We start from the raw sequence: 19016 nt of genomic DNA on the forward strand, positions 1-19016 counted from the left end.
AAGTATGAAGATGGTTGAAGGGTAAAAGTAGTAGTTCCTTACTCAGCTAAAGATTGGTTAAAAATGGTATTTGGTTGAGGAATAATTCGTGAGCGTTTTTTCAAGTTAAAAAAATATATTCATAAATGAAATGCTTTCACAAAATATTTCATGTCATTTGGTAGATAATATTTTGCTCTAAGAGATGGTGTGTTTGATTTTCATATGTCTTTAATTTTTGCTTTCATTTTCAGCTCATTAAATGGAATGTCAAGTGGACAAAATCGAGCATTTTCGACACCATCTGCTTTTCGCATTTAATTTCTTGCAATTTCGTTTAAAGCAATGCATACTATATACCTAGGTATTACATGAAATAAAGTATCATAATAAATGTTTTGGGTGTAATGTGTTCATGCATTGAAGTATTGTATAGTCTTGCATGTAATGCTTGAATGAAATTATTTAAAAACGCTCACGAATTATTCCTCAACCTAATATATCAGAGAAAATATTGTAAATATTGCCCAATGTAAAAATGGAAAGGTGGAAACAGAGAGGTTTGGTGATAAAAATTTCTAAAGAAGAGAGGAATGAAGCATTTGTGGCATTTCTGGGCAAGTACTGAACAAATATAGGCAAAAGGAAAAATGTGATATATTTCCATAAAGGCATAAAAAATAATTATATAATGGAGCTTGACTAAGAAGAGAGAGATGTTGAGAAACATTTGTGTTTATGTTAACTACAAATGACATAATCAAGGTCATGAGAAGGGTTACAAAAGCCTTATTAGAAAGTCGAGAAATATGATTGTTATCTACAGTCTGGTGTTGCCATAGTAGTGAGGAAGCAATGGCAAATGTGAACATTATCATGCACAAAGTTTCCAAGACAGGAAATAAGTCTGAATTTTGATGTGGTATCCATTTAAAAAGTATGTATGGATACAAGTAAGAAGGCTGCTGAGTTACTGACTTTATCTACAACCAATGAACAAATGGTTGTGGTTCTGGTCTTGAGAATTGCAAAACAATCAAGAATAAAAAACACACCTAAGTGTCAGTCTCTACTTGCAGATAGTTGTGTACACTACTTAGAAGATCATAAGAATGCAAGAAATTGAGGCAGTTATGCAGTTTTATTCTCATAAGCATCTGTACTAGAAAATAATCTCACTAAATATTTGTGTTATTGGTGTTTGTTGAACGGAAACTTCGTGTGTCTTCGTTGACTTAACTCTTAACAATACGCAGACATCACGAGAAGTTGAACGGAAACTTTGCGTGTCTTCGTTGACTTCACTCTTAACAATACGCAGACTTCACGAGAAGTTGAGCGGAAACTTCGTTTGTCTTCGTTGACTTCACTCTTAGCAATACGCAGACTTCACGAGAAGTTGAACGGAAACTTCGTGTGTCTTCGTTGACTTCACTCTTAACAATACGCAGACATCACGAGAAGTTGAACGGAAACTCCGCTGTCGTTTATTGACTTCACAATACGTAGACTCACGAGAAGTTGAACGGAAACTCCACTGTCTTTTGTTGACCCCACAATACGCAGATTTCACGAGAAGTTGAACGGAAACTTCGTGTGTCTTTTGTTGACATCACAATACGCAGACTTCACGAGAAGTTGAACGGAACCTTCGTGTGTCTTCGTTGACTTCACTCTTTAAAATACACAGACTTCACGAGAAGTTGAACGGAAACTTCGTGTGTCTTCGTTGACTTTCTGGTGCTAACAAAACTTGTTAGACTACTATTCGAACTCAGACTGTAAAATCCATTATCAACACGTTTACATTTTGTATTTACATCTGTGGTAATATCGTGGATAATTCTTTAACACGGTTCATCATTAGATAGCTTATCAAGTTAATCTTTAGTTCGGTTCATCATTAGAATGCCCTTCAAGTGAATGTTTAATATGGTTCATCGTTAGATAGCCCTTCAAATGAATCTTTAGTACTGTTCATCATTAGACAGCCCTTCAAGTGGATCTTTAGTACTGTTCATCATTAGACAGCCCTTCAAATGGATCTTTAGTACTGTTCATTATTAGACAGCCCTTCAAGTGGATCTTTAGTACTGTTCATTATTAGACAGCCCTTCAAGTGGATCTTTAGTACTGTTCATTATTAGACAGCCCTTCAAGTGGATCTTTAGTACTGTTCATCATTAGACAGCCCTTCAAGTGGATCTTTAGTACTGTTCATCATTAGACAGTTCTTGCTTTGCGCGAAGTTCAAACCAAACCAAAAAGGAAAAACGAATGATATGTGAGTAACAATAAGTATCATTAAACATGTGTCATCTAGTGTCATACTGTATAGAAACCGCCAAAGAAGATCATGTATATGATTATTGTTACACATTTATAAAACAAATGTTTCTTTGATTTACATTTGTTCCTGAAATCCCTGTTTCACTTACCGTAGTTTAATCATTTTAAAACACATACTGTATGACTTGTCAGTTCATTGTTGTTACAATGATTCATCTACACTGGAACTGAAATTTTCAACCTGAACTGCACCATATTCGTTTGTTTACTTTTGAATTTCGCGCAAAGCTGCACGAGGGTTATCTGCTCTAGCCGCCCCTAATTTAGCAGTCTAAGAATAGAGGGAAGGCAGTTAGTCATCACCACCGACCGCCAACTCTTGGATTACTCTTTTACCAACGAATAGTGAGATTGACCGTCACTTTATAACTAGCCCCACGGCTGAAAGGGCGAGCACGTAACTTTACAATCCGTGGGGGCGTTATAATGTGACACGTAACTTTACAATCCGTGGGGCCGTTATAATGTGACACGTAACTTTACAATCCGTGGGGCCGTTATAATGTGACACGTAACTTTACAATCCGTGAGGGCGTTATAATGTGACACGTAACTTTACAATCCGTGGGGGCGTTATAATGTGGCACGCAACTTTACAATCCGTGGGGGCGTTATAATGTGATACGTAACTTTACAATCCGTGGGAGCGTTATAATGTGACATGTGACTTCACAATCCATTAGCAAGTGAATTATCTTGATTTTAAGTTGCTAGCACACGTGCACCATGACGTGTTCCGCACGCTTTGTTACGGATATAAAGTAGATTGAAGTCTTTTTTTCTTTTTCTTTTTTTTTCATGCAAGAGGTCCATTAAATTTGTCTGGATGGCTGACCCGAATATAACATTTCTTCCTCTCGATCTGTTTCCGACTTGTTTAATGACTTGAACGTGTTTTATGTAAGACTGCTCCGTTGTACCTTCTAGGACAGCAGCTGCAAGATATATATATTCAGCGTATATATATATATATTATATTTCTTACAGCATAAGACAAAAACAACGCTTTTCTGCTTTGTTAGAACACTAATAAATAATACAACATGTATAGGGACTTTTTACTACAGTCAGAACCATGTTCACTTAAACGGATAAAATAAATTAGGATACAATGAGTAGGCAGAATATTTCTGAGATAAACTAGATGTAAAACAAAATACGATAGACTTGATTTTTCGTAGTTATTCAACGTTTTTTTTTTTTTTTTAATTTCGCGCAAAGCTACACGAGGGCTATCTACGCAAGCCGTCCCTAATTTAGCAGTGTAAGACTAGATGGAAGGCAGCTAGTCATCACCACCTACCACTAACTCTTGGACTACTCTTTTACCAACGTCACAGTATAACGTTCTTACGGCTGAAAGGGCGAGCATGTTTGGCGCGACGGGGATTCGAACCCGCGAGCCTCAGATTACGAGTCGAATGCCTTAACCCATTTGGCCATGTCGGGCCCTTGAGTGTTTACAATTAAACACAAAGCTACACAATGGGCTATCTGTGCTCTGATCACCATGGGTATCGAAACCCGGTTTTTACTGGTGTGCCACTGGAGGACCAAAATTAAAGAACCAAAAATTTTGAGATGAGAAAGAAAATTAGTTCCCTATTCCTTTTTTATTATTATTTCCAGAAACAGTAACAGCTTTCCGATAAGTGACATGCGCACTGACAACAGACGGACACATGACTAACTGTTAGAATTACTGTGTGTTTGTTTCTTTAAATTTTGCGTAAAGCTACATGAGGACTATCTGCGCTAGTCGTCCCTCATTTAGCAGAGGGAAGGCAGCTGGTCATTACCACCCACCGCCAACTTCTGGATTACTCTTTAAACAAATAATAGTGAGATTGGCTGTGACATAATATAGACCCATGGCTGAAAGAGCGAGCGTGTTGGGTGTTACGAGGATTCGAACCCGCAACCCCTAGATTACGAGTCGAGCGTCCTAACCGTGCACGAAGTTCGAAACAAATAAATTTGTATTACATACACACCTAATATATAGTTGGATTTTACGGTCGATAAACTTTTAGAAAGTTAGAATACAGGCGGGATATTCGCGATACACATTTAACAATGTAAGTTACATGCATTTCCAAATATATATTAAACCGAAAGAAACGTAAATACTCAAATAAATATATAATATTAAATCCGTTACAGTATTTATCAAATTACGTCGTACAATCTAAAACTTACGCTTTCAACGGCTAAATAGAAAGAAACACCAAAACCCGATAGGCCTAAGTTTTACTACTGAAACTTTACCATAAAGTTTAAAACCTGTAAATTAATTTCATTAACTAAGATTAACGTCAATACGTTTGGAAAAAGAAAAGAAAAAAATATACAATAAAACTGAAATAGTTCACAAAAATCTAATAAAAACATACGAATTGTGATCACTCATGTTTTTGAAAACTTGCCAAGAACTTAGAAATATCTACGTGAAGCTAAGTATATACTCGTACCTACACTAAAACGTAAAATGATAAAGACAAATTGGTGTCAAACCAGCCCCCGTGATCGTTGGGAGTAATACATACATATTTAAGTCAGCAATATTAAGTGATAGTGGCCCGGCATGGCCAGGTGGTTAAGGCACTTGACTCGTAATCTGAGGATCGCGGGTTCGAATCCCTATCACACCAAACATGCTCGCCCTTTCAGCCATAGGGGCGTTATAATGTGACAGTCAATCCCACTATTTGTTGGGAAAAGAATAGCCCAAGAGTTGGCGGTGGGTGATGATGACTAGCTGGGACGGCTAACGCGGATAGCCCTCGTGTAGCTTTGCGCGAAATTCAAAACAAACCAAACCAGGTTATGGTCGTAAAGTACACCCGAAATCTCCAGTGCATCTGTAAATAAATAAAAACGACTCGAGAAAATATTAATTACAAAACATATACAGATGTCGCATGGTCAATGAAACGTTAGAAAGATAAGAATGTTTCTTGAAAGTTCTTACAACAATGAATAACGTGGTCGAATCAACTGGTTCTGTAGAGAAACCGTTCACCCCTGTTGTAGATGTTAGCTATACTGTTACAGTTTTAAACTGGGTTGTTGATCCATAGAATACTTCTTTATAAATACAGTTGTTCAGAGAGGCAACTTGTTATAAATACAGTTGACCAAAGGTACAGTTTGTTAAGAAGAGAGTTTACCATTGGATAAGTTTGTTGATAAGACAGTTGACAAGTCAGACAGCTATTTCAAAATATGGTTGACATATAGGACAATTATTTAAAAAGGTTGTGACTTGTGGCGCAATTTTTATGAAGGCACATCATCCACGGAACAATTAATTAGGAAGGATGCTGAGCTGTGGGACAGTTCTTTATAAAGGTGGTTTCCATGTGAAGCAATTAATTAGGAAGGTTGCTGAGCTCTGGGACAGTTCTTTATATAGGTGGTTTTCATGTGAAGCAATTAATTAGGAAGGTTGCTGAGCTGTGGGACAGTTCTTTATAAAGGTGATTTTCATGTGAAGCAGTTAATTAGGAAGGTTGCTGAGCTGTGGGACAGTTCTTTATAAAGGTGGTTTTCATGTGAAGCAATTAATTAGGAAGGTTGCTGAGCTGTGGGACAATTCTTTATAAAAGTGGTTTTCATGTGAAGCAATTAATTAGGAAGGTTGCTGAGCTGTGGGACAGTTCTTTATAAAGGTGGTTTTCATGTGAAGCAATTAATTAGGAAGGTTGCTGAGCTGTGGGACAGTTTTTTTTATAAAGGTGGTTTTCATGTGAAGCAATTAATTAGGAAGGTTGCTGAGCTGTGGAACAGTTTTTTTATAAAGGTGGTTTTCATGTGAAGCAATTAATCTGACATCAAAACAATCATCAAATCATAAATAAAATAAAAATGTTCATTAACCAAACGAAATCTTTATTTATTTATTTATTGTATCTGATTGTCCATTCATCAACATGTTTTGGTAGTACTTATTTCCCTAAGTCACAGAATTAACTTTTTTTTCTTTATTAACACTTGAAGTTTTGTCGCTAGGAGGGTTATTTTCCGATAAATTGCCAAGGTGATTTACCTACTAGTGGCTCCATCTCTGCTGATACTCTTGAAGTAGTCTCTCAAGAATAATTTCGGGTTCTTCAGTAAGTTTATTTACTTTCAGGAAAACCTTATTTAAAGTCTCTGGAAGTGTAAAATAAAGTCACAACTTCCGTCTTCCGATTTTTGACATAAAGACCTTTTATGAGTCCTAACGAATCCTATCTTACACCGGCCATGTGTAAGTTAGCGAGGGCCCGGCATGGCCTAGCGCGTAAGGCGTGAGACTCGTAATCCGAGGGTCGTGGGTTCGCATCCCCGTCGCGCCAAACATGCTCGCCCTCCTAGCCGGTGGGGGCGTTATAATGTGACGTTGGTAAAAATGTTGGTATTCGTTGGTAAAAGAGTAGCCCAAGAGTTGGCGGTGGGTGGTGATGACTAGCTGCCTTCCCTCTAGTCTTACACTGCTAAATTAGGGACGGCTAGCACAGATAGCCCTCGAGTAGCTTTGTGCGAAATTCAAAAACAAACAAAAAAGTTAGCGAATGAATTATTTGAATTATTCGACAATAATGATGCAAAGTGTAGTGCATTTAACGATAACATACCCATTTTGTTCTTCAACTACAGTTTAGTTTAACTAATGGTCGCTGATGTTACTCAAGTTCAGAGTAGATGCTAATAAAACAACTCTACAAAAGTTGCAGCATGTGAAACTCTAACTAGATGTCCACATGATAACAGCGCAGTCTCTCTGTGTGTGTGACCCCTTGTGAAACTGAACAAGTTTTACTTTGTTTAATTCACTGGCGCAGTTAAGGTGACAGTGACAAAGTGAACGTTCTTAACAGCCAGACTTGAAAGAGAACTTGTAAAGAACAAACCAAAAGTGTCCGGTTCTAGAAAGTGGAAAGATAATTTATGCTAGTGATGAATTAGATAATTTTGAAAAGTGGAATATTTAGGTCTGTAAGGTTATATGTAGGATAAAGAAAGCTTTGCACATTGGGTACGTGTGTTTGTGTTTTTCTTGTAGCAAAGCCACATCAGGCTATCTGCTGAACCCACTGAGGGGAATCGAACCCCTGATTTTAGCGTTGTAAATCCATAGACCTACTGTTGTACTAGCGGGGGCGAAAAGCATATGTATTATATTAAATTTGAAATTATTTTTCATAATATTCTTATTGAAGATTGTTGGAAAATTGTCAGTGTTCTACATTTTACTTGAAAATAAATTGTTTAAGACAAAAAATAAAAATGTTGTGCTTAATTTGTAAAAATAAAAATCACTACTTTAAGGTTTGTCCTCCAGTGGTCCAGCAGCATATCCGTGGACTTATAGTGCTAGAAACCGGACTTAGATACTCGTGACGGGCAGTTCAGTGTACTTTAGTGCTTAATAGCAAACAACAACTCGTAAATTTATCAGTGTTCTAGTTTTCTGTATAAAATCTTCGAAATTTCGCCATATCGTAATTAATCTAGTGAGTTGTGATGTGTATAGGAGTTTAGTAATATCTGAGCGCCACTTTCGCACCTTAATTTGAAACTAAGTCCTGACACTTCAGAAACCAGAAATATGTATACAAAAACAAGTTATTCAGTCTACATCCAAAAGTAAGTGTCTTTTACAACCAAATCCTCTGTGTAAGAAAACACTTTAACTGTTTGTGACCTTTTGAGTACAACTACTTGAACTTTCTTGGACCGTCACACATACACTCTGTTCCTCTCCCTCAGAAACTGGCATAAGGCACCATACGATCATCTGTCAAGGCGTTAAAATGGTTAAATTGTTCTTTTATCATATTTCGCATAATTGTCAAGATACACAAATATGGTTTTAAAACATTTAACAAAAACATTTACAATTATATTGTGTATTTAAAATGTACACATTTGTAAAAAGATTATTTTTAACGTTTTCCTCAGCCAATATTCTACTCTCTAATTATTCGTCATGGCAGGACAGACGGTGTGCAAAGCATTATAAAAGTGAAATTTGTTAATACTGTTGTTAACACTGAAATTGATTCATTTGTTTGTTTTGAATTTCGCGCAAAGCTACACGAGGGCTATCTGTGCTAGCCGTCCCTAATTTAGCAGTGTAAAACTAGTCGGAAGGCAGCTAGTCATCACCACCCACAGATAACTCTTAGACTACTTTTTTACCAACGAATAATGGGATTGGCTGTCACATTATAACTGACCCCACGGCTGAAAGGGCGAGCATGTTTGATGTGATAAGGGTTCGAATTTGACCATCAGATTACGAGTCAAGTGTCCTAACAATATTACCATACTGGGCCAAATCTGATTTTAAGAACTATATCATCCTTAACTGTGATTTTAAAATATATTTGGTCATTTGATCACAAAAAAACTATATTTTCAGGATTATATTATATTATGGGAAGGTAACACCACTCACAGCTACTACCAAGGAATAGTGGGATTAGGCGCACATTATAACGTCCGCACGACTGAAAGGGAGAACATGTTTGGTATGATGGGGGATTCGAACCCGCGAATTGCAAGTTAAGCGCCCTAACCACCCGTCCATGCCGAGGCCTACTCAAGTTGGAGATGAGTAAAAGTATAAATATATATATTACCTAGTTGTAATACTGAGCATGCTCAGCTGGTACAGTCAGTAGAGTTACGTAATACTGAGCATGCTCAGCTGGTACAGTCAGTAGAGTTACGTAATACTGTAGACGTTCAGTCGGTACTTTATCCCGCAGATTTTAATGCATTCTTTAGAGCTTTTTAAACCTGCATTAAAAATTTCCAATTTCACATATTTATCAAGATAATTTCGTCCACTCATAACGGACGGTTAATTAACTACGAGACAAACGAGTTTGAAACGTTCCAGCTATAGCGGAAGTTAGCAGTAACTGTAAAAAGAAAGTATGGATTAGTTGTGAATATATGTATTTCTGTATGTGACTTGAACCTTCTGAGATAAACTGGCTCCTTGAAGTATCCAGTTCAAAATGCTATAGTTTGTAATAGAAAATTAAAGATTCGCCTCGACAGGTTTGGACTCTATGGCATATGTGATAGTTATATCACTGTGTTGAAATTCTTAAATATAATGTAAAATGAGTTTGTTTGTTTGTTTTTGAATTTCGCACAAAGCTACTCGAGGGCTATCTGTGCTAGCCGTCCCTAATTTAGCAGTGTAAGACTAGAGGAAAGGCAGCTAGTCATCACCACCCACCACCAACTCTTGGGCTACCCTTTTACCAACAAATAGTGGGATTGACCGTAACATTATAACGCCCCCACGGCTGAAAGGGCGAGCATGTTTGGCGCGACAGGGATGCGAACCCGCGACCCTCAGATTACGAGTCGCACGCCTTAACACGCTTGGCCATGCCGGGCCTGTAAAGTGAGATTCTGATAAGAATATATATGTAATTGTTTGGAAATTTATTACGTCGGATCAGAGGTAACGACCCATGTCTTAGCCGTTACTAATAGTAACGCCACTAATTTTTCTCCTAGTTTCTATGGTGATTGAACGCCCTCTAACGGCTTCGTACTGTCCGAGTCACCACATCAATTTCCACAAAAACGAGTCATTCAGTTTCACAAAGTTAAGCGCAACATAAACATCTTTCGTGCGTAGAAGAAACTGAAAATATTGTCCTCGTGCGTGGAACGCACGTGACGTAATTAATAAGTCCAGCCTCTGTTTCCCATCCATGAAGATCGAACGCTTTGGAGATAGTGGCACATCTATCGTGGGATCTAATGGACAAAAAAAAAGACGTGCCTACTTTTGTAGAATTAATATGTGGTAACGAGTGCGCTACATTTTAATTATCGTACGGAAATTGACGATTATTAATCTGTGACACTGACACGTTGTGCAGTAATAATAAGTTGTATAGAACTGTTAAAATATAGCTTATTGCAAATTGTAAACCTAAAACTGTACCTTTAACTGAGATGTATAACATTTAAGTAAAGTAAATGTCACGCCTCTACAGGCACATAAGAAATTAAGTGTCTCTATTGTTATTTTCAGTAATGATTTCAACAAAGAGAAATTTGTATCAACAAATGACAGACACGTCAAATGTCCCAGTATATTTTTTGGGTTAATACAAACGATTGACCTACGAGGTATCACAGACTAATCACAAACCGAGATATTCAAGAATCAACTGATGCATGAGAGTTCCCGTATAAACGACACTCTAGAACGAGTCACTCGTGTAATGTTTTCGATATTCTAATCAAACCGCTAAGAGGTGTGATGAAACAAACGTTGATTCGAAACCCGAATGAATCTAATTAAACCCTAGTTTCTGCTGCCACCTTAACGTGTATAATTAATAATTGGGTATTTCACAACTACAGCAGTGTTACTGAGGAAAAGGAATCAGAGAAAGGTTCTTACTCTGTAGAAAATTAAAATGTGGGCTTTGAACGACTACGAAATTTCTGTCTCCATCTATAAACGTTATGTTCTGATATGGATCGTTGCGTGTATGTTGAACCAATCAGCTTACTGCCAAGGTAAGTACCATTTTCCAAGTTGCTTATTACATTTCTACAGGGTGTTCAGAAAGTCACTGTGCACTTATATAATTATTAACATACATGTTTAAATATAGAATACAGAAGATAAATATGAATGACAATTATAAACAATGTTGAAAGTGACCCCCGTTGGCATCAATACAGGTTTGAATCCTTCTTATTTTGTTTCTAAACAGTGCTATCGGTTGCTGGTTTAAAATAGACTGAATAAAATATGATTACAAAACTGCACAGTGATTTTCTGAGCACCCTGTACAAGTTCACGGCTGATCGGTCTAGTACCTAATACATCGACCTCAATACCTTCAATAATTTTACAATCACTGAACAAACTGAGAAATACATACGTCACTGGCAACTGAAAAACTAACTCAGTATTTCTCTAACTCTTGTGTTCATAAAGTAACCTTTCTTCTTTTTCTCTCTATACACTTCGCAGAGTCTCTCGATCACTAATATTCACAAACATTCCAGGTATTTTACGACTATGTTTTAAACTTATTTGACCTTAATGTCATGCGCCCTCTATCTAACATCTAAATTACAAAATTGAAAATATAGTTTACAACAGTATTAATTATTCATTATTTTCTATTTATTATATTATATATATATGTATATATTATGATAATTACTTTAAAATATCACTCTTGAATATAAATTTAGAATCAACCCAAATCTTTTAAGCAAGCTGATCTTTTTGAGGCATTAAGAGGATTACGGCCAGGGATGTCGATAACAGCGAAGATTACCAGCCAATGAACATCGGTAGTCCCATTATTATCATTAAACGCCTTAAGCTATTACATGCTCCTAGACAGAGTGTTATAACAAACTGGCTCAATACGTTTATTTACTCAACTAATCTTAAGTTGTGATCTACGCAGCAACTTTGTTTTGATCAGAAGATGTTGATATTTGGTCACTAATTATTCATAAGTAACCCTGAATGTATCTTCAAATAAACAACAACAGTTTAGCAAATAAGTAGAACTTAGAAGCATTATTCAAAATCTCAACTTATTCCAAAATTCATAACCGATATTGAAACAAATAGAGAAAAAAATTAGATAGAAAAACAGACAGAGTGTAGCTGAGTTTATGTTGCTCCAACTCGTACACTGAATGCCAGTGCTGGGAACCGTCAGATATTTCTGTCTTATGATTTACTGATGTCAAGTAGATGTGGTATTTATTATTTCTACATAACACATTGAGTTAGGATGTAAATAGCAGCATGTCACCTAGCGCGTGGAACAGAGAAGCAAGGTCGATATGTTAAACCACGTTCTACTATATATATATGTTAGTAACCACTTGCCCGAGTATTCCTCCGTTTCTCCTTCTCAGATTCACAAACTTTTTCTGGACTACGTTGGGCAAAAATGTTATTTTTAAGTTACATGAAACTGGATTGAAAAAAATCTTTGCGTCACCTCTATGATATCAACTCCTAAAGTTATGTCACTTGCATGTTACCAATTTCTGGCGTTATGTCACTTCTGTGTTATCAACTCCTAATGTCACCTCTATGTTAGCCCGGAATGGCCAGGTGGTTAAGGCACTCGACTCGTAATCTGAGGGTCACGGGTTCGAATCCGTGTCACACCAACTATGCTTGCCCTTTCAATGGTGGAAGAGCGTTATAATGTTACGATCAATCCCACTATTCGTTGGTAAAAAGCGTATCCCAAGAGTTGGCGGTGCGTGGTGATGACTAGCTGCCTTCCCTCTAGCTTTACACTGCTAAATTAGGGACGGCGAGAGCAGATAGCCCTCAAGTAGACTTGCGCGAAATTTAAAACAAACCAAACCACGTCTATGTTATCAACTCCTAACGTTATGTCACCACTATGTCATCAACTCCAGAAATTATGTAATTTTTGTGTTATCAACTTCTGAATTTATTTCATCACTACGTTACCAACACTAGAAACTATGCTATTTTTATGATATCAACTATTAGTGTCAATTCTATGTTACCAACTCCAGAAACCACGTCATTTCTATGTTACCAATTCCTAAGGTTACGTCACCTGTATTTTATCATCTACTGAAGTTAGTTCTCTTCTGTTATCTACTCCAGAAGTAATGCCAATTCTACATTATTAACACTATAAGCTATGCCAATTCTATATTATTAACACTAGAAGCTATGCCACTTCTAGTTATCAGAATTAGAAGCTATGCCACTTTTATACTATCAAGACTAAAAGTTATGCCCATTCTATATTACCAACTCTTATGGTTACATCACCTTTATGTTATCAACTACTGAAGGTATTTCCCTTTTATGTTAACAACTCCAAAAGGTATGCAACTTCTACATTATCAACACTAGAAGCTGAGCTAGTTCTACGTTATCAACTCCAGAAGCTATGCCATGTCTGTGAACAACTCCAGATTTCTTTGAAGCTGTAAAATATACTTCCTGTTTTCTGTTGTTTATACACCTGATACTATTTAAACATTTTGTACTCGAGGGTGTTAGTTTATATCAGAGTTGTGATTGGCACCTCCCGAAAAATCACCCTATGTTCGTAAAACATCTATTATAATTAATGTTTTAAATAAACACGACCCAGATTTCAAAACTAACACCTTCAACAATAAAAAATTCTCCCTACGCCCCTGTATTTAATTACCCTTTATAAAAAAGGGACATAGTTATACATATAATAACTGTGTACCAGTTTTATTCCAATACATACAAACACGCACGAGAAACGCCCCCTCATATTTTTTAAACATTTGTTGGTGACTTCAGTTTAAAACTTTTTTAGATGAAGAATTACATAAGTGCTAGTGTTTTTCATAACTTAATCTCTATGTTATCGTATCAGAAGTGGAAATGTAGAGAAGACTTTAAGGTCTTGTGAAATTTGTTTATTATTATTATCACTACATGGTAATAGGCTTGACCTCGGTTTAACTGCATGCTCCAGTATGACTTCTAGCGAGGTCTGGGTCTGCTGGGTCTCGTGCTTCTTTGACCCCCACCCCAACAATGTAAACAGTGGTAAATTTCTATTACGATGTTATTGAAAGAAACTGTTAGTTGTTGTTTTTTTTTAGTCGCACACGCCGTTGGAACTTGAGGGTTCCTCAAATTAAACAAACGCACGTGGTCGTCATCTGCATTAAATCATTCTCCAGTTAACAATGAACATGCGGTCATCTTTGGCTGTGACTGTAGGTCACAGAAAGAGGCGGAAAGTGACGTTCAGTGTGAAACCTTTTTTGAATTCATGCTGAAGTACCACCCGATACCTCACCTCTTGTGATTTTCTTAAACAAAACCTTACCGTGGTTATGAGGATACCCCTTCATATTATTTCACCCTGTTTGACTACCTAGCACATAATTTCCTTTTTATGTAAAAGAAATGTTCCATATCTCTTGTGTAAACAGATAATTTGAATCAGGCCTATACGCTAGAAAAGATGTAACTATGGAAACAGACAGCAAAATCGTAACCGTGGAGATAAGTAACAAAACTGTAACTATGGAGACAAACAGCACAACTGTAACTATGGAGACAGACAGCAAAACTGTAACTATGGAGACAAACAGCAAAATCGTAACTATGGAGACAAACAGCAAAATCGTAACTGTGGAGATAAGTAGCAAAACTGTAACTATGGAGATAAGTAGCAAAACTGTAACTATGGAGACAAACAGCACAACTGTAACTATGGAGACAGACAGCAAAACTGTAACTATGGAGACAAACAGCAAAATCGTAATTATGGAGACAAACAGCAAAATCGTAACTGTGGAGATAAGTAGCAAAACTGTAACTATGGAGACAGACAGCAAAACTGTAACTATGGAGATAAACAGCAAAAAAATCGTAACTATGGAGACAGACAGCAAAACTGTAACTATGGAGACAAACAGCAAAAACGTAACTATGGTAAAAAAAACCTCGAAGAAACCGTTACAGGTATTTAGTTTTTAGAGTCAAATGATTTTGAAATGGTGTTGTTAACTTTAACTGTGGTTGCTTGATAACTAAGGAAATTAGATGTCCATCTAAGTACTGTGTTATTCACTTTCATATTTTATAAGTGGTGTCTAACAACATTGTGCCAGTCACAGTCAAATACTTTCTTTACGTCTAGGAATACAGCTCAAGCAGCTTGGTTACTGTTAAATGCATTGTGAAGAGATTCAGTTAGTGTGGTTCGATGGTCTACAGTTTCTATGCTTTTGCAGGACGATAGTTGGATGTTTGGTATCAGGTTGTTATTATCATAATAAACCAGTAGTTTTTGTGACACTATGCGTTCAAGTAACTTACCTAAACAGCTTCTTAGACTAATCGGTCTGAAGATTACGGATTGGAATTATTTGCAGTAAATATAAAAAATATTTGTGACGATAGATTTTCCCCAAGATTCCAGACTATAGCCTGATGAAAGTAGTAGATTCATAATGTTAGCTAAATGTAGTTAATGAGTTGTTCAATCCGTTTTTTTGTTGTTTTAATATTATGTTACGAATACCATCATGGCTAGAAGCCGGATTATTTGTTTCAGGTTAACCTGTAGGGACGTTTGTATTGAATAAGTAAGGGAAGACCTGTGATGTTTGTGATTCAATGGACGTGTGGAATATCGGGCTGAATAGTTTGGGTTGAAAGGTTATTTGACTGTGAACTTTTTGTTTTGATTGTAGAGGAGATTCGATGTTTAAAAAATAATTTTGGAAGTATTCGGTTGGTAATTCCACCTTATCAGTGTCTGTTTTGGTGGTGATGTTGTTATATTTAATATGATGATATAATTGGTTGTTGTTTCTCTCAGATGTTAAAGATTTAAATTGATTCTAAAATCATTGTGGTTAATTTTGAAAGTAACTTAGTTTGTTAACAACATTTTTAGCCAGTACTATTTTTCTCCCGTTAAATAGTGTGTGTATTCTGTTTGTTTGTGGTTTCATAATGTGCCTCGTGCTTTCCATGAAACTTCTTCTTGGGCGTTTTTTTTTTTAATTCAGTTATTTTTTTCTGGGTAAAGTTTCCAGTGTTGTAGGGTATTGCCACTTTGTTTTGTGGGGGTTGTCTTTTGTGTTGCTTGAGTAATGGCTTTCGTGACCTTTTCTACCCAAATATCTTGATGACCTTTAAATGATACCTTAGTTATGAATTAGGTAAGTGTTTAAGGTGTCTAGTGAAGTGTTACAATTGTTTCAGTCGATTATTATGTAATTGTTGGGAGCTATAGGGATATATGGCTTGTCCGTTAATTTGTAGAGTGAAAGAGATAGGGAAATAGTCACTAGACACAGTGGAGTGTGTAGAAAAGTTCCGGTAGAAACGTGGGATTGATTTGGGGATTATAACAAGGTTTAGAATGTCTTAAGAGTCGCTGGCTGCATGATAGTGTGTTGGTGACAAACAGCAAAACCGTAATTATGGAAACAAATACCAGAACCGTAATTATCTAGACAGACAGCAAAATCGTAACTATGGACACACATCCATTGCTTCAAAAACTACGCCATTGTTAAATATGTTGGACTGAACGTGGCTCACTGATTATCATGCCCAGATTATATATCTGCTGATTCTTGGTTCGTGTCCCTTTTGCCTCAAAATTTGTGTTTAATCCCAGATTTCTGTGGCACAGTTGAATGGGAATGATAGTATATTCACCCTGGATGTGATGTTCACGTTATAACAGTAAAGATCCCACTATTCGGTCAAACAAGATTAATTCAAGAGCTAACAGTGAATGCTGACGACCAATTTTCTTCCTTCTGGCCTGTCGCAGTGAAATTAGAGACGATTATATGCAGATAAACCTTGTGTATCTTTGCACGAAATTCTGAAACAAAAAAACTCACGTGTGTAAAAACTGGTTTAGCAGCGTTCCCAAATTCAGAACATTTTAAACATTTTATTCAATCTCTCCCAGTACCTCTAGAAAATTCAGACAGATGTCAGTTATTGTTTAATACAACTTTTGATTAATTTTTTACCTGTTTTGAAGCTAGGCCTACTGACTTGTCTTTTGATGTTCGATGTAATTTTCATTAATGTGTTGTAGAAATTAAATAATTTTCAATTTGAAATATAATAAAAATTATGTCCCTTTTTATGTTGCAATTTTTTAAAATTTATAATGCATACTTGATATATTTAGACAATTTGATAATAAATAATAATAACTTTCTGTTTCAGTCAACGTTTCGCCATTGTGGCTTCATCAGTGCTAATAGTCACGTTTTTGTACTAGTAATCCTGATCATTGGCGAAAAGTTGGCTGAAATTTTAAAATTAATTATCATCTGAAGGTTAAAAGTAATTTTCTTTCTAACTTTATTGACAAAAGTTTACAGTTTACATGCGCTTATTAAAGTTGGTAAAGGAGCTATTAATCGATGTTACTTTTGTTTTCTTCTTTTGCAGATAGATGGCACTGGTATCAGAAGTCAAAGGGAAACCTTCTTCGTAACCAGAAACACGAGCGGAATTATAATGTTGCCAAAAACAAAATTTTATTTGTTGGCGATGGAATGGGACTGACCACTATCACAGCTGCCCGCATTTTGCGTGGTCAACATCGTGGTCAGTCCGGGGAAGAAACCAGCCTAGCTTTCGACAAGTTTGAACACGTAGCATTGGCGAAGGTGAGGTCTGGAATAAGATAGGCGTTTGTAAAACACTATAGACAAACAGACAGAAAAACAGAAAGATAGGTAGACAGACAAACAAATACACATACATGTCTTGAAAGTAATTAAACAATCCACTTATGTGTTGGACGGTTTCAAGCTACTCTCGTTTGGAAGCACCACTTCAGAACAGGCTTTGGGGTTGGGGGATAAAATACTAATATTGCGTGGTCCCCCAATTCATCTGTGGACCCAACTGTGTGACCTAATTTGTGATATATGTTAATACAGCCTGAGTAGAAATACCTCTCAAGTGCTATTCGGAGCCATTTTCAAACTTGAAGGGGAAGTGTCCCTCATATGTCGCTTCTGGTTTCATCAATAGACAGTGTTAGTGGTGAGGCACTGGGGTTGTTTAATAAGTTCTTAATTGTTTAATAAGTTGCATAGGCTTGCATCCATGGTTTTAAGCACTTACCATAAAAAAGTTAAAACTATACTCTCAGTAATTTCTAATTACGAAATCGTCACTCAACCACTCAATCATGTGGAATGTACCTTTATTGCGTCATTGTTTTTTAAAGTATCGTGAATTAGAATTATATAATATATTGCAATAGTACTTAGTTTTGTCCGTCCTAAATATGCGCGCGCACTTTACTACCTAAATGCACATGTACTTAATTTCATTAGATGCAAACAAAACACTGATGTAAATGTAGTTTAGTATAAATTTTGTAAAAGAACATTTCAAAATTTTGAAAAAGTTGTAGGGGAGAGCGGGCAGAACACGTCTGTTATCTTTGTCTTTGTCAAGATCCAGCTATTAAAGATGGGCGATTGTTTAACTTGAATTGGAAAGTTTAGGAAATTCTAAAATTGGGCAAATGTTCATGACTATTACGTTATATTTATATTTGGAATTATTACATAGTTTACAAGGTGCTTAGTTTTGGGGTGAACTGAAACTTATGAGGGAGAAATAAGACATAAACATAAAAGATTTCATGAAATACAATAACTCCATATCCAGGTACATGTAATCATATAGGATTTGCTGTTTATTTGTAAAGACATATTTTCTGAAAGGAACAAGTAATTCTCATGTAATTATACCATTAGATAAATGTAAACAGGTTTGGAATGAAACGTCACAATACAGAGTTATATTGATAAACACTATCTAAATGAAAATACGAGGTCTGTTCAAAAAACACGCGGACTGACGTCATAAAACAAAATGTACTTTATTTAGAAGTTACAGGTCTGGGATCCCTTCAAAGTACTCTCCTCCCCAACGCACACACTTATCCCAACGGTGTTTCTACTTGTTAAAACAGTCCTGGTACGTTTCTTCTGTAATGTCCTCCAGCTCCTTCGTCGCATTTGCCTTAATCTCGGGAATCTTCTCAAATCTTCTTCCTTTCAAGGGTCTTTTGAGTTTGGGGAACAAGAAAAAATCGCAATGAGCAAGGTCTGGTGAGCAGGGGGGGAGG

The 19016-nt window shown here is 36.5% G+C and overlaps 2 protein-coding genes across 2 annotated transcripts in view; both read left to right on the forward strand.

The window, feature by feature from the left end:
* LOC143243018 (uncharacterized) overlaps window positions 1-19016 on the forward strand; it is a 224325-nt gene that overhangs the window by 123952 nt on the left and 81357 nt on the right. The gene's annotated exons all lie outside the window — the stretch shown is intronic.
* Window positions 28-18043, forward strand: LOC143242984 (alkaline phosphatase, tissue-nonspecific isozyme-like). The gene is made up of 2 exons (XM_076486596.1): window positions 28-2263; window positions 17315-18043. The coding sequence occupies exons 1-2, from the start codon at window positions 2257-2259 to the stop codon at window positions 17554-17556; spliced, it is 249 nt and encodes an 82-aa protein (XP_076342711.1). The 5' UTR covers window positions 28-2256; the 3' UTR covers window positions 17557-18043.

The sequence above is a fragment of the Tachypleus tridentatus genome, unplaced genomic scaffold (genome assembly GCF_004210375.1).
Source record: "Tachypleus tridentatus isolate NWPU-2018 unplaced genomic scaffold, ASM421037v1 Hic_cluster_2, whole genome shotgun sequence".
Classification (NCBI taxonomy): Eukaryota; Metazoa; Arthropoda; class Merostomata; order Xiphosura; family Limulidae; genus Tachypleus; species Tachypleus tridentatus.